The sequence below is a fragment of the Cydia amplana genome, chromosome 27 (assembly GCF_948474715.1).
Source record: "Cydia amplana chromosome 27, ilCydAmpl1.1, whole genome shotgun sequence".
In the NCBI taxonomy this organism is placed as follows: Eukaryota; Metazoa; Arthropoda; class Insecta; order Lepidoptera; family Tortricidae; genus Cydia; species Cydia amplana.
In genome coordinates, this window is record NC_086095.1 from 1,704,826 (window position 1) to 1,720,436 (window position 15,611).

General features: G+C 38.7%; 1 protein-coding gene across 1 annotated transcript in view; it reads right to left on the reverse strand.

Annotated features, from left to right (window-relative positions):
- Nucleotides 1-1,926: 1,926 nt before the first annotated feature.
- Nucleotides 1,927-15,611, reverse strand: part of LOC134660513 (scavenger receptor class B member 1-like) — a 48,348-nt gene continuing 34,663 nt past the window's right edge. Inside the window, exons 2-10 of the mRNA XM_063516286.1 lie at nucleotides 14,220-14,311; nucleotides 13,199-13,362; nucleotides 11,713-11,857; nucleotides 8,700-8,900; nucleotides 7,517-7,744; nucleotides 6,311-6,425; nucleotides 4,425-4,575; nucleotides 2,954-3,095; nucleotides 1,927-2,646 (exon numbers count right to left, since the gene is read on the reverse strand). Of these exons, the coding sequence (XP_063372356.1) occupies nucleotides 1,945-2,646; nucleotides 2,954-3,095; nucleotides 4,425-4,575; nucleotides 6,311-6,425; nucleotides 7,517-7,744; nucleotides 8,700-8,900; nucleotides 11,713-11,857; nucleotides 13,199-13,362; nucleotides 14,220-14,311 (1,940 nt within the window). The 3' untranslated portion in view covers nucleotides 1,927-1,944. The remainder of the gene's footprint in view (nucleotides 2,647-2,953; nucleotides 3,096-4,424; nucleotides 4,576-6,310; nucleotides 6,426-7,516; nucleotides 7,745-8,699; nucleotides 8,901-11,712; nucleotides 11,858-13,198; nucleotides 13,363-14,219; nucleotides 14,312-15,611) is intronic.

A 15,611-nucleotide genomic window follows, 5' to 3' on the forward strand; every position in this document is an offset into this window, starting at 1 on the left:
AACTAACTACACAGTACTATATACAACACAATCACCTTAAAATGTATTTAACACACTTTACATTTAATCGATTAAAAATACTATCGGTTGAGCTATTTTGATTAATTGAAGATAACGACTTGTTTATATCTTAAATATTGATGCAGCCAATGTACCAAAATATACATAGGTACTTATATATATATGTATATACACTACCTTTGTACGGCTAAGGAATTTAATTTCAGTACCATATATTGTACCTTGTCACAGTGACAATAGTATGAGATCCCTAGCGACTTTCATATTGATTGCCACTGTGACAAGGTACGAAATGGTACGGAAATTAAATTCTTTGATTGTGCCTACTATGATAATAATGTTATACATATTTTTGCTACATTGGATGCATTAATATTAGACTTTGACTGTATCTAACCCGGTTTCATTCTGTTTACAAAAGTTTCGTTTACAAAAGGTAATCACAGTCCATCTAAGTAGTCCATATGCCGGTTTATAAAATACATTTTAGAATGTAAAATACATTAGAATGTATTTTAAAATTATGAAATGAACACTTGATACAACTTATAACTAAAGTAGGTAGTCTTCTTCTTTTTCGTATTATTATGTAACTTAGCTACTTACACATTTTAAGCCATAAATTATTTAAGTACCTAAATAATTGGAAGACATGTATTTTATACCAGTTGTTCTACCTAAAAAAAACTTGATTTAAGTTACAATAACTTAGTATGACCTTTCGATATAAGTATACATGGTGTTGAAAATAATTGGGATCCGTTTAAGCATATTCGCATGGTTATAGCAAAAAATCCGAAATTAAAAAATCCGGATTTATAAAGGGTCGCAGATTGCCCAGAAAATCCGGATTTTCTAACTTCAGATAATCCGGATTGCAATCACTAATATTAGGTATCGTGTTCTGATTAGAAAAGAGTAGAAAATAAATTTTTGATGCAAAAAATAACTATTAAGGTCGTCCAAGTTGGCCAACCCTATACAAAAAGCAATTTTTTTTCGCGTATTTTTTTTTCTTTAACCTAATCAGAAGACGATACCTAATATACCCTTAAACGGATACCCACTGTTTTTGTCACACCTTGTTTGTAATTGTTATACGCATTTTATTTTGTTTAAAATTGCAGGGGCCCGTTTCTCGAAAGCTTGTAACTAGTAATACAAGTCGATGTTTTCTAACAAAAGCTGTCAAAAAGTGACATCCGCTTGTATTACAAGTTACAAGCTTTTGAGAAACGGGCCCCAGGTGCAAGTTAATAATTAAAACATTTTCAAAATATCACTGGCATTGGCATATAATCGATTAAAATAAAATTTCATACCTATATTCTACATTGAGCAGGCTAGGAATCTACTCGCGTCTTATAAGTAAAAATAAAGTTATAATCTAATTAATAATACTTTTTTATTTACAAAATATACAATTAGTACATTCACGTACAATCTCATACAAACATTGAGCAATTTCATCAGTCGTGTGATTTCCAATTTATTTAATGTTATCTACATACAATATTATTTATATTAAGTATGGCAAGATATTCTTTTTTGTGGTGGTATATTCATGATTTCATATCACAGGCCAAAAAAGGCAGGCCAAAATTTTGAAAATTCTATGTTCATTATAACTTATAAACTACTGTCATTCATTATTTTGGTCTATCACACCATCTATGTAATTTTTTTTCTCAAAACTCAGTTCTGAATCAATCTTATAAATCATTTCTATTGTTCTTATTAGCTCACACAGAATGCTCTTTTAGGGTTCCGTACCCAAAAGGCGACAATTGGAACCCTTTTACATAACTTAAAAGCGATAGCTTTTAGTTGCATTTCAATATTTCCCAGATATTGAATAGAACTATCAACAACATTGACCAAATATCTATTCATCTGTAAACTAATCATCTATTCGTCAGAAAACTAATCGGAAATCTGTACCATAACTTCATCATTTGCATCCAAATCTTTAAACTGTGACCCTCTCGTTACACGGAATCTGTTAACAGGCTCATCAAACTCACTACCATCGTCTAGAACTTCTAAATACCTACAATCATCTTCGCTATCAGACTGTCTCACTGCTTCGTAGTTACCCGTCCTTTCATCTCCAGAAGAATCACTTTTAAAACCATCATTACTTAAAGATTCATCTTTATTTATAAGCGAATCCTTTCTATTATCGAAAACTTTTTGCACGTGAATAATTTCGGTGACCCTGTCTTTGACGCTCCCGACTGAATCGTATACTTTATCACCTAATCTATAGCTAAGTTCTTTCAATCTGTCACTGTGTGTTTTGAAGAACGACGGCCGTCTTTCCTCATCGAACTGTGGATCTGAATTATCTGATTCTGCATCGTTGAGAGCTATTTCGCAAGGAGCGTATATATTTTGATGTTTAGCTCTGTCCCTTTGGTTTGCTGCTATGATGTAGTTTTTCTGCTTCTTCTTACCGTCGAAGGTCTTGAACATGATCTTGAAGGCGAGCCGGTAGATGGTCAGGAGGATGAGGAGGGATCCAGTTAAGAAGAGAACGTAAAGTGCCCCTTGTTCTACTAATGGGAGAACGTTTAGGTACATCTTGAAGCGGTCTTCTAAGGACTTCGGGAGAGAGTACATTCTCTGTAAATAATAAACAAAATTATTAATAAGTGAAATAAGAGTCTTACGGTGTTATTTATAAACGGCTGCTAACTTAATCAGTTGATGATCGTCGTTTGTCATAGAGAGGGACAAACGATGATCATCAGCTGATTAACTTAGCAGACGTTTACGAATAACGCCGTCAATTTCTAGTGCAGATCTTAACGGATCTTATATAATAGTGTGGTGTTTAAACGATTTGTAAACGGTAGTCTGTTTTAATTTAGATAGGCACGAAAATAAAATAACAGAGATTGATAATGATAATTGCCTTGATGCTACTTACAATATCAAACCAGAGCATGGGTAGGTATAAATTGGCGAAGCGGTCAGCGTTGGTGATTTTGCTGATGTCTCCGAGCGCCATATTGATTTGGATCTTGGCACTGACGTCGAGGGGAAGACCGGATTCAGGCTGGATCCAGAATCTGTTAAAGAGAAAAATAATGTTGGTCCACTTAATGAAAAAATATAAATAAATAATATCTACGATCGAGTAGTAAATTAAGCAGATTTTAGCCTTTATATGTGTGTAGTGGTCAAATATTGTGTGATCAAATCTCGGTGCTGTGTAGAACGGAAAAAAATTGTTCTCCAAAAAGGATATCATATAAGAGGTTAAAGGAAATTATAATGACGTTAGTTTGTGACGTACCTAGTCTCATGCAGCTCCTTATTTGGACTAAGTCCATCCACCTTGTTGAAGAGTACATCATCCCCCTTATAGAAGTGGGGGTAGGACAGGGCGATGGGAACCCGTTGTACCACTCTGTCACACTAATATGACGTCATTTCGCCACGTATTATAGAAATAGGGGTAGGACAGCGCGATAGGGAACGCGTTACCACTCCGTCACATTATGACCTCGTCACACGTACCTCGTCTCATGCAGCTCCTTATTGGGACTGAGTCCCTCCACCTTGTTGAAGAGCACGTCATCCCCCTTATAGAAGTGGGGGTAGGACAGCGCGATGGGGAACGCGTTACCACTCCGTCACACTATGACGTCATTTCACCACGTACCTTGTCTCATGCAGCTCCTTATTTGCACTGAGTCCCTCCATTTTCTCAAAGATTAGGTCATCCCCCTTATAGAAGTGGGGTAGGACAGCGCGATGAGGAACCCGTAGTACCACTCCGTCACATTATGACCTCGTCACACGTACCTCGTCTCATGCATCTCCTTATTTGGACTGAGTCCCTCCATTTTTTCAAAGAGCAGGTCATCCCCCTTATAGAAGTGGGGGTAGGACAGGGCGATGGGAACCCGTTGTACCACTCCGTCACACTATGACGTCATTTCGCCACGTATTATAGAAATAGGGGTAGGACAGCGCGATAGGGAACGCGTTACCACTCCGTCACATTATGACCTCGTCACACGTACCTCGTCTCATGCAGCTCCTTATTGGGACTGAGTCCCTCCACCTTGTTGAAGAGTACATCATCCCCCTTATAGAAGTGGGGGTAGGACAGGGCGATGGGAACCCGTTGTACCACTCCGTCACATTATGACCTCGTCACACGTACCTCGTCTCATGGAGCTCCTTGTTTGGGCTGAGTCCCTCCACCTTGTTGAAGAGTACGTCATCCCCCTTATAGAAGTGGGGGTAGGACAGCGCGATGGGAACCCGTTGTACCACTCCGTCACACTAATATGACGTCATTTCGCCACGTATTATAGAAATAGGGGTAGGACAGCGCGATGAGGAACCCGTAGTACCACTCCGTCACATTATGACCTCGTCACACGTACCTCGTCTCATGCAGCTCCTTATTGGGACTGAGTCCTTCCACCTTATTGAAGAGTACGTCATCCCCCTTATAGAAGTGGGGGTAGGACAGCGCGATAGGGAACCCGTAATAGCACTCCGTCACGTCGATCAGGCCTTCGGGGAGACAGCGGCCTGGGGAAGAAAGAGATGGTTATCTTTTGATATTCGAGAGGTTGATAAGTTGATAAAATTCAAAAGGAGGGTCTCAAATGAAGTTTTACACGAGCATAGAGAAAAAAAAATACATAGATTGCTTACTCCATACATCAGTTTTATTACCAAAAAGACTATTAGCATCTAGCATCGAGTAGCGGAACTATCAGTACTGCTACTTGACAATAGATGTAGCACCGACCGGAAAGTCTTATGCTGTTGAGATAAGACTTTCCGGTCGGTGCTACATCTATTGTCAAGTAGCAGTACTGATAGTTCCGCTACTCGATGCTAGATGTAGTCACTGAAATTAATAGTCTAACTGATGTATGGAGTGAGCACTCTTGTCTTATTATATTTCTCTATGATACGAGTATCTTATAATCCTTTGGTTCTCTGTTTGCGTACATACCTAACACCTTCTAGATATCACTATTATATTAAATAAGAAACAAAATGAGACCCCCTGCGCACAACAATACCTGAAGTACACCCTTTTGGAAAAGAGCTGATACTCTTCAAACTCCTGGATCGATTTCTATCAAACATAGCTAAGAACTACCGCAAGGAAACTCGCTGTCACATAAAAAAACTGCATCGAAATCGGTCCGTCCGTTGGAGCGCTACAATGCCCCAGACAGACATTGGCGTCAAAGATATAAAAAAAAATGAAAAATGAAAATGAAAATATTTATTTCAGACACCAGGTATCCATATTTTTGTCTACAAAACTATATTAGTAGGTAACAAAGAAAAGAAAAGAAAAATAAAATAAAAACTAAAACTATAAACTATAAAAATAAACGTTAATGTTAGTAAAATATATAATGCTCATTGGATCTTACATGTATTGAGATCCAGTGAGTTATAAGAGGGCTATCGACCCTTTCCGCAATCACGTTCAGGAGTGTGTTGGTGCTGCCCCGCACGCGTTGCCACAGGGACGCTACCCTCTTACGCAGCACTGCGTGGAAGCCGTCTGTGCCCACTCGGCGAACATTGCTGACGCGCTGCATCGCCAGGGCAGCCCCAACAAACCCCTGAAGGCGTTGTTGTACTGGACACGCAGAGCACTAAAGGTTTTTTTGGTGTAGTTGCTCCACAAGTTGCACGTGTACAGGTTTTGGCAGTACGTTTTAAATAGAGTAATTTTGACCTCGCGGGAACAGCGTGCAAACCTGCGTGACAACATGTTACCCCTAACCGATAGTGCTCTGCGTTCCCTTTCTACGTCTTCATCATCTTTGAGAGTGTCTGTGACCCAATGGCCCAAATATTTAAATTTTGTAACAGTCTGAAGAGGAGAACCGTCTAGACTAATAGGTGGTATGGGATAACAACCCTCTTTTTGCATCAGGGGTTAAAAATAGAAGTGTAAGTACACCGAAGTTTTACCAAAAAGTATGTAACTACATGTCTTTGTTTTTCATCTTAATTCTTTTCGAAGACGCCGTGGCCCGGGCCCGGATTGCTCTGGGGTGTCCTTAACCTTTTCCACGTCGTGTAAAACACAAAAGCTGTTACTCAGACGCCACATCATTGAAGTGTCAAAACTCAAGTTAAACTTTATGTATATGCACGTAGGTCAATGTTGCTCTGTGGTCTGTGACCGATTAATCGGTCTTTGGCGTTGAACCTACGGTGCGGATATATCGGTCATTGGCGTCCAAAAGGTTAAGAGCGACAAACAAATTACTGAAAGATTTTAATTTACCATTTCTACAGAAGCACTGGTTTTCTGGTATATGTTTGCCGTTGTCGAACAGATGTTCGGGGAATGTGTACATGTAGGCTTTCAGGCCACTCTTCACTCCTTCTTCCACTGGGACCTGAAAAAAAAAAAACATTTATTGAATCAGCCGTTAAGTTTTTAGGGTTCCGTACTAACAGGGTAAAAACGGGACCGTATTGCTTTAGCCTATTCTTTCTCGCTTTAAAGAGAGGAGAGAGAGAGAGAGAGAGAGAGAGAGAGAGAGAGAGAGAGAGAGAGAGAGAGAGAGAGAGAGAGAGAGAGAGACAGAGAGAGACAGAGAGAGAGAGAGAGAGAGAGAGAGAGAGAGAGAGAGAAGGTCAATCATTAAAGAGATCGAGGTCATAGTATCGAGATATAGTTTGTTCAAAACATTTCATTGTATTAATAGGATGCTGATAAGCAGTCAATCCACATTCATTTTGCAATAAGATGCCAACTCAAAAAAATTACGCTTAAAGTTGACATGTCATTGCAAAATTAATGTGGGTTGACACATTTTTGCTAAACAGCATCCCATAATAGTCTGTTATAACTACAACTTAAAGCGGAATAGGTATATATAATATATAAGGGTTACATATAATATATAAGGGAAAATAGCGTATTTAAACAAATTACCAAAGGCGCAGCGCGGCACAAACTCTTCCTGAAGAACAGCAGCGACTCGTTTCTCGTAACGCCTCCTCTGAACTTCGTGCCATGCGTGTGAGCGTGAGTGACCTGAACGTGAGTGACCAGACAAATCGTGAGTGACCCGACGGCGCGTGGGTGGTCCAGACAGTGCGCGAGTGACCCGTATTAATATATTAAAAAAACTTACCAAAGGCGCAGCGCGGCACAAACTCTTCCTGAAGAACAGCAGTGACTCGTTTCTCGTAACGCCTCCTCTGAACTGCGTGCCATCTGACGCCCCTCGCACATTAGAGCAGTGAGTCCGCTGTCATTGGGGGAGGTCTTTGGACCCGCGATAGGTGTCCAACGAGTCTCTACCTTGCCGATGCAGTGGGTTACTCAAGTGTTTTCTGGTCGGGTCACTCACGATCAATTTATCGAGCCATTTTGGCTTAACACGTGAGTGACCAGACAAATCGTGAGTGACCCATTTAGGCATGAGTAACCCATTTAGGCGTGAGTGACCCGTATTAATATTTTGAAAAAAAAACTTACCAAAGGCGCAGCGCGGCACAAACTCTTCCTGAAGAACAGCAGTGACTCGTTCCTCGTAACGCCTCCTCTGAACTTCGTGCCATCTGACGCCCCTTGCACATTAGAGCAATGGGTCCCCTGCCATTGGGGGAGGTCTTTGGACCCGCGATACGTGTCGATGAGGCCGGAGTCCCGGACGTCGGCCTCGCCGGTGTAGATGGTCTCGTAGTCGCCTTCGAAGTCGTACATCTGGAATGGGACTTCATTTTAACAGGAATAAGTATTATAAATACACGTGAGAGGACATTTTCAGTTTGAAATTATTAAGTGGAAAAAAAATACATATTGCACTTACACGTAACCACTAATTTTCTTTAACCTTTTAACCGCCATAGACTGATATATAAGACATACAAAATAGGGCTCATTTAGCCGCTGTCTGATAAATAAGACAAAACTTAGTGTAACTTCGTACCCCCGGCGACACGAGCACGCTCGATGACGTATTCTATGGCGGTTAAAAGGTTAATTTAAGAATACGAAAAACTGCTCTCTAAGATTTACATATGTTAACTTAAACGAGAGGTAAGTTGAAAAATAAAGAGACAGGCCAACAGGACAGGATAGAGAAATGACATCTAATATTACTCACTCTATAGCTTGTCTGCAGGAGAGAGAGAGAGAAGAAGGACAGATAGACAGAACGAGAGACAGAATTTGAAAGTGAGAGAAGCAGGAAGAACACAAAGAAAGATAAGTAGAATGAACATGCTAGAGTTGTTAAAATTTGGACTTACCCTATCAATAAGTCCGAGCTTGTCAAAGTATATCCATCCGGGCATGAAAGTGTTGCCCAGCGTCATGAGGTTGGACTTGTACCCCATCATGAACTCTTTAGCTGTCATCTGAACCAGGGGCTGTATGTTCCCGATGGATATGAGGTTGTTCAAGCCGAAGAGGACAGACAATGCTGTCTCTTTCTTACAAGTTTAGGGAGAGATACTTACGTATTTGGTGATGTCATGTTTCCAGTTTAGACAGAGCGAGAGAGAGATAGAGACAGACAGAAAAAGGGAGCGAGAGAGAGAGAAGGACAGATAGAAACAGAGAGAGAGAAACAGAAAATAAAAGTGAGAGAAGCATGAAGAACACAAAGAAATAGAAGTAGAATGAATATGCTTGCGTTGTTAAAATTTGGACTTACCCTATCAATAAGTCCGAGCTTGTCAAAGTATATCCATCCGGGCATGAAAGTGTTGCCCAGCGTCATGAGGTTGGACTTGTACCCCATCATGAACTCTTTAGCTGTCATCTGAACCAGGGGCTGTATGTTCCCGATGGATATGATGTTGTTCAGGCCGAAGCGGGTTAGCATGGACTGTTTCGCTACTACGTCTGCTATGCTCTGGAAAAGAGTTTTGTCAAAATTTAAATAAATAAATAAATATTAGGGGACATCTTACACAGATCAACCTAGCCCCAAAGTAAGCAAAGCTTGTACTGGGTGCTAGGCGACGATATACATATTTATATAGATAAATACATACTTATATACATAGGAAACACCACGAGTCCATGACTCGGGAACAAATATTTGTGCTCATCACACAAATAAATGCCCTTACTTGGATTCGAACCCAGGACCATCGGCTTCACAGGCAGGGTCACTCCCCACTAGGCCAGACCAGTCGTTAATCTCATTTTTGATACGAGCTTTTATCGCTAACTACTTTTCTTTCAACAGGCAACTAGTCATCGAGACAATTGTAACAACCCAAAGAACAATTAGGTTGTGTTGTTTTATCACAGAGTACCTATGGCCACCTATTTGCCATTTTGAAAAAAAAAAAAAAAAAAAATTCTCTGTTGATGACTCTGGATACAGGCATTATCAGTTATTTCAACTGCCTGCCTGCTTAATAAATAAAATAAAATTGAAGTGCCGAAAATTACCGAGAATATTTCATGGAAGCTTTGCAATTTTTAATTCTCCTTGGCACATTACTAGTAGAATTGCCTTCAAACTTTATTGCAATTGTCATTACCTACCTATCGTATAACTGTGAAGTAACTAGTAACATCAATATCTAGAATCTTCCAAACGTGCCAATCTTTCGCAACATAAAGGTCGCTTGCAGCGCATTGCAATTTCAAAGTAAACATATACTTGACGAGTTTATTTTGTGTATATGATTATAGTCATTTTCGTATAGGCTTGGCGTCTCATTATTATAGGTAGGATAATTGGGGTTGAACTATTCATATAGGATACAATTATAGTAACTATAATTGGTCGGGGACTGCGACCAATTTGGCAATAAATAGTGTGTTCGATGATCAATTACGAGAGAGGAAAAGAAATAAGTAATTACATATAATACTTCAGCCTTTGTACCTAAAAATACGTCCCACTGCTGGGCACAGGCCTCCACTCGAGAGGGCTTGGGCTATAGTCCCCACGCTAGCCGAATAAAGATGGGGGAATTTCTTCGCAGATGTATGCAGCGTAAATTTTTCAACGTTTTAAAGGTAAGTTACACGCGATTAAGCCGCGTGTTAGTTATAAAAGTATGAGTGAAAATCGTGTTAGTTTAAACTGTATAGACGACTACGGTTTCACTCACTTGAATTTTTAGTCGCTATTGGCGACATGTTTCGGGCCCTTCGAGGGTCCTTCCTCAGGCTCGAGTGCTCGCGGCGACTGCAATCTCTGCGGCTGTCTCGAGCCTGAGGAAGGACCCCCGAAGGGCCCGAAACATGTCGCCAATGCGACAAAAAATTCAAGTGAGTGAAACCGTTGTCGTCTAAACAGTTTAAAATATGTCTCACGAAAGTTTAATCTCGTGTTAGTTACATATTAAACTAATACATATTAAACAGACTTAGGTATAGGTTAGGGCAATGATTTATAACTCAAGATAGGTTATAGGCGTTCCAAAATTGAAGCGCTTACCTTGTGACAAATTGGACAAGTTTCCTTTAGTCGCGGCTGGACAAGCGAGAAATGTGCACGTGCTAACGAGCTCGCGCACACCGAAAGAGAAAGAGTCGAGCTTATGTTTAACAACGAGTGTGACAAAGATGGATGGAATGAGAAAATTAATCAAAAATAACAGATTTCTTCGTATGCACAGAAATAAATATGGAAGTATTTTTTTCTACTCCAGCACTTAAATGTGTCAATTAAATGACTGACAGTGATATCTAAAGCAATGTCATTTGAATGATTTGTCTATAGGCTCATAAGATGACTGCTAGCAGTCATCTTATGAGTATAATACAACTGCTTTATTTTTTTTAAAGATACAAGTTCCGATCATCTTGATTGAAAGAGGTATGTTTTCATTTACAATAATAACTCTTTTTTTTTTTAATAATAACTCAATTTTTTTTAAATAATAACTGTTTTTTTTAATAATAACTCTTTTTTTTTAATAATAACTCTTTTTTTTTAATAATAACTCTTTTTTTTTTTCTTTTTTTTTTCTTTTTTTTTATTTTTTTTTTTGCTGCAGCTGTCATAGAAAAAGTAATGTATGCAACAGCTCATAATTGGTTCTTAAAATTCTCGGGTCTTTTTTTACAAAACTCGACTACGTCTCGTTTTGTAACTTCGACCCTTGAATTTTAAGAACCCTTATTATATCACTGTTGCATAATAGTAGTTTATGCAACAGTGATATAATAAGGGTTCTTAAAATTCAAGGGTCGAAGTTACAAAACGAGACGTAGTCGAGTTTTGTAAAAAAAGACCCGAGAATTTTAAGAACCAATTATGAGCTGTTGCATACATTACTTTTTCTATGACAGCTACAGCAAAAAAAAAAAAAAACAAAAAAAAAAAAAAAAAAAGAGTTATTATTAAAAAAAAGAGTTATTATTAAAAAAAAGAGTTATTATTTAAAAAAAATTGAGTTATTATTTAAAAAAAAAGAGTTATTATTGTAAATGAAAACATACCTCTTTCAATCAAGATGATCGGAACTTGTATCTTTAAAAAAAATAAAGCAGTTGTATTATACTCATAAGATGACTGCTAGCAGTCATCTTATGAGCCTATAGACAAAGCATTCAAATGACATTGCTTTAGATATCACTGTCAGTCATTTAATTGACACATTTAAGTGCTGGAGTAGAAAAACTACTATTTGTGTTCCTCAAGTATGAGTATAACCTATCTATGGTTATATAATATCATTGGGTTAGGGTAAACTTACCAGTAAAGCTATGTTAGGCAGATACAGAAGATCGTCTTCCTTGTTCCCCTCCGAGAGTTCATCGACCCACGTGAGGGGGTGGCGGGGGATGGCGGATATCGTCCCGTTGTCATTGAACTTTACTATCTTATGTTCTAGGTCTTCTCTGAAAAAGATAAACAATGATAGGATAACTAATTAAAAAAGTTAAACCCCCGCACGCAATTATGCCCGTATATCCCGTATATCCGGTTTCTTCCACATTTCAAAACTCTCGCGGCCATCTTGGAGAACTCTCGAGGGTTTAGGTTTTTAAATTTAACTCACAGAAAGTAGTTACTAAATTAAACCTTGGTGAGTTCTCCAAAATGGCGGCGAGATTTTTGACATGTTTAGGAGGTTTTTAAATTTAACTCATAGAAAGTAGACCATGTAGACCATGTCGGTCTCGCATCGGTCTATTCAGCCACCAAAAAAGGTGTTTCTCCGGCGTTACACCATAAATCGTCTGGAATAGACGCAAAGGCCAATGATGATGAAATAAATGATTATTTAAGTATGGTTTAAACCATTGTATAACCAACATGTTCATTCATTAAAATGAACTGTACAGTTCATTCATAAAATACCTCCATAAGTATTACGAGTACATAACATATTAAATAACTTCTTTGTCCAGTCTGCACTGTTATCACTCAAACTATTATTACGAACAATTAGATGTCATAATATATGTGCAGATAACTTCATATTGAAATCGATATCCGCATCGTTGTGAAATTGCCTACAATCATTGTCTAGCGGAGTGTGTATAATTATATTAATTATGTATAAAATAAGGAGTTATTTACAAGACAGGAAGAAAATCATAAATACGATCAGAACAAGACGTGATTAAACCTAAAGAGGGGATGAGGAGTCTACAGGTTTCTTAGGCCCACTTGTACCATCCCACTAACCCGGGGTTAAGCGGTTAAATCGTTAACCCAGTGTCAAATTGTACGGTAACCATGGTAACTCTAAGTTTAACCGGCTAACCCCGGGTTAGTGGAATGGTGCAAGTGGGCCTTAAAGGGTCTTGAATGGCACTTAAAATAGTTTTTTGTTTCACAAGGGGGCAAAGTTGTTGTTTTACCCATCGTGCTAGAATTGATATCTGAGCAAGCGAGACTCCAAAATTTAACCACTCGCATAGCGAGTGGTTCTAAAAGTGAAGCCTTGAGTGAGGGATTCAAGGCACGAGGGTTAAGAGGGATAGCCTTTACGAGCTCCTGTGGTAAAAAAACTTATTGAATGTGCTGGTAGATTTTTTTAAATGAATTCTGTATTATTTTGTCACGCAAAGATAAAGATAGTTTATTATTCAAGTAGGCATATTATATGCGCTTATGAACTTCAAATAAAGCTACACCGGCTCCAACCCTACACCTCTGCCTCGAGGAGATTTGAATTCCCCCTCAATTGGAGGAGGGTAGCCCAATATGGTACCTGCAAGAAAGACACTTACTTGTAAACATACGGCCCCACTTCTTTCACGATGATCTTCTCGGCCCTGCCCGCCATGTAGTCTTCGGCATTCGTCACGTTGAAAAGGAATATCCGGACGTACAGGTCCACTTCCGGTTTCTTCCACATTTCGAAAATCTCGCCGCCATCTTGGAGAACCACTTTCTGTGAATTAAATTACAAAAAATCAAAACCTCCTACGGAATTAATGCGAAAAAATTCCCTAAATATTTTGGAAAATTGCTGATGCTGATACTCTTCAAACTGTTGAATCGATATCAAATATAGCTAGAGTCAGACCGAGATAAGTCTGCAACGATTTTGATAGCACACGCAGTGCAAGTGTCATTATAAACGTCAATCTTCTGCGACATTATGACGTGATAAATTAAAATAACACTTGCACTGCGTGTGCTATCAAAATCGTAGCAGACTTATCTCGGTCTAACTTTAAAAACCACCGCAAGAAAATTCGGTTTCTCGTACAAAAAGCTGCATCGAAATCGGTCTATCCGTTTGAGAGGTAGAATGCCACAGACAGACATAAATATTAGCTTCAGATGTATAACACTCCTCTTTTTGCGTTGTCATATTTATCTATGCGCCAATAGTTGCCTAAAAAAGATTTTTCACCTCAACAGCTCGAACAAGGGTACTTTGCTATTTAAAAACAGTGAGTAAAATCGCATTTGTTGGTGTGTGGTTGTATATGTTCTCACTGCTGAGGTGAAAAGTTGTGTGTGTGTGATCAAAGTTATTTACAATTTTACACCTCCTTTCGCAGGCACGGGTCTCAAGGCGCTGACTAACAGTCCGCCGGACGATATGGGCCTGTCAGTTGTTCGGAGCTGTCAACTTTTTGTTCTAACTGACAGGCTGATATAGTCTGGCGGACTGGTAATCAGTGGGCCCCTTCAAAAAGAACTCGAAAAAATATCAAACTTTGCTCTCTTGTTGTAAAAATAACTATTTCATTTAATTTCACCCAAGTGTGACAAGTGTAGATAAGTAGGTATTCTAACCTGTTTGAATAGAAATTCGTAGGGATGTGCTATGAGGATGAAACAGCCGGCTCCGATTGCGAAGAAACCCAGCATAAGGAGTATAAACAGACCTGTAACAAAAAAAAGATAATTTTAGACTCCATGCAGTAGGTTCAGACCCTGGGAGCACTAAGGAACATGATAATAAATAGGGAACAATTACGCAAAACTCGGAGTATGTGTAATTTTTTGAAAATATGTGTCCCGCCGAGTTTGTTGCCGGTCCCATATTGGGATACCCTCCTCCAATTGAGGGGAGATTTAAATCTTCTTGAGGCAGAGGTGTTGGGTTGGAGCCGGTGTAGCTTTATTTGACGTTCATAAGCGCATTTTAATATGCCTTTTATCAAAGCCATATTTATTCGTAACAAATAATCTATGACAACTTGTCAAAAAACTATTTACGGCATATGTAAGTATATTATGTTATGTTATTCTATGGTTTACAGCTTGTGCTAGTGCTGCACCCTAGCGGCAGGACATTGAAGTAATACTCCCTATACAGTTAAACGTTTACGTGGAATCATATATTTCTATGTACCTATGCTATGTATGTTCGGGTCAAATCGAGCAAGTTGAATTAGATCTACGGGAAGTAGATTCAAAACTCCACATAGAATCGTATGTACGTTGGGTGACAATGAAATATTATCATAATCATAATGTTGTTTATTGAATCATGGTAAAAAGTTGTTACAAAATATACAAAGTATATAAATATCACATGGACTCCAGTAGGGCTATGATGGTCGGTTTTTTATCATCTGTCATCATGCCTGTCACGTTCTAACAAGTATGTAAGTGCGAAAGTGACGCATGACATGACAAGTGATAAAAATGCGACCATGATTCCGCCGCTGAAGGGTGTTGCAGACATTTTCATAAGCTAAGTTTAGTATTAACTAAATTATGGTACCATCGAGCTGATCTGATGATAGACGTTCTATAGTTTTATGTATATTCTATGGCATTTGGCATATTTACTAAAGCGAAAAACATACCATATAACTCAAAAGGCCCGTAATAGTCGATGACCAACAGTTTCTATAATGACTGTCTAATTTAAATAAAATTTCCAGTTTGCATCCGGGTGAATGACGTGCCGGGTTTATTTACCGAATTTTAGAACATTAATTAACACTTAAGATAAAATGAAAAAATATTCAATTTTATTATACAAATATTGGGCTATATTTATTTGAGGTCATTTCTCGCGACTTTGAGTTTGACCGCGTCATCTTACTCAAATGAGATTGTGACATTTGTGACAAAGATTTCATAATTAAAAACTGTAGGAACACAATTGCCCCTGGCGTAGCACGGTCGCATTTTTATCACTTGCTACCATGCCTGTCACGTTCTAACAAGTAT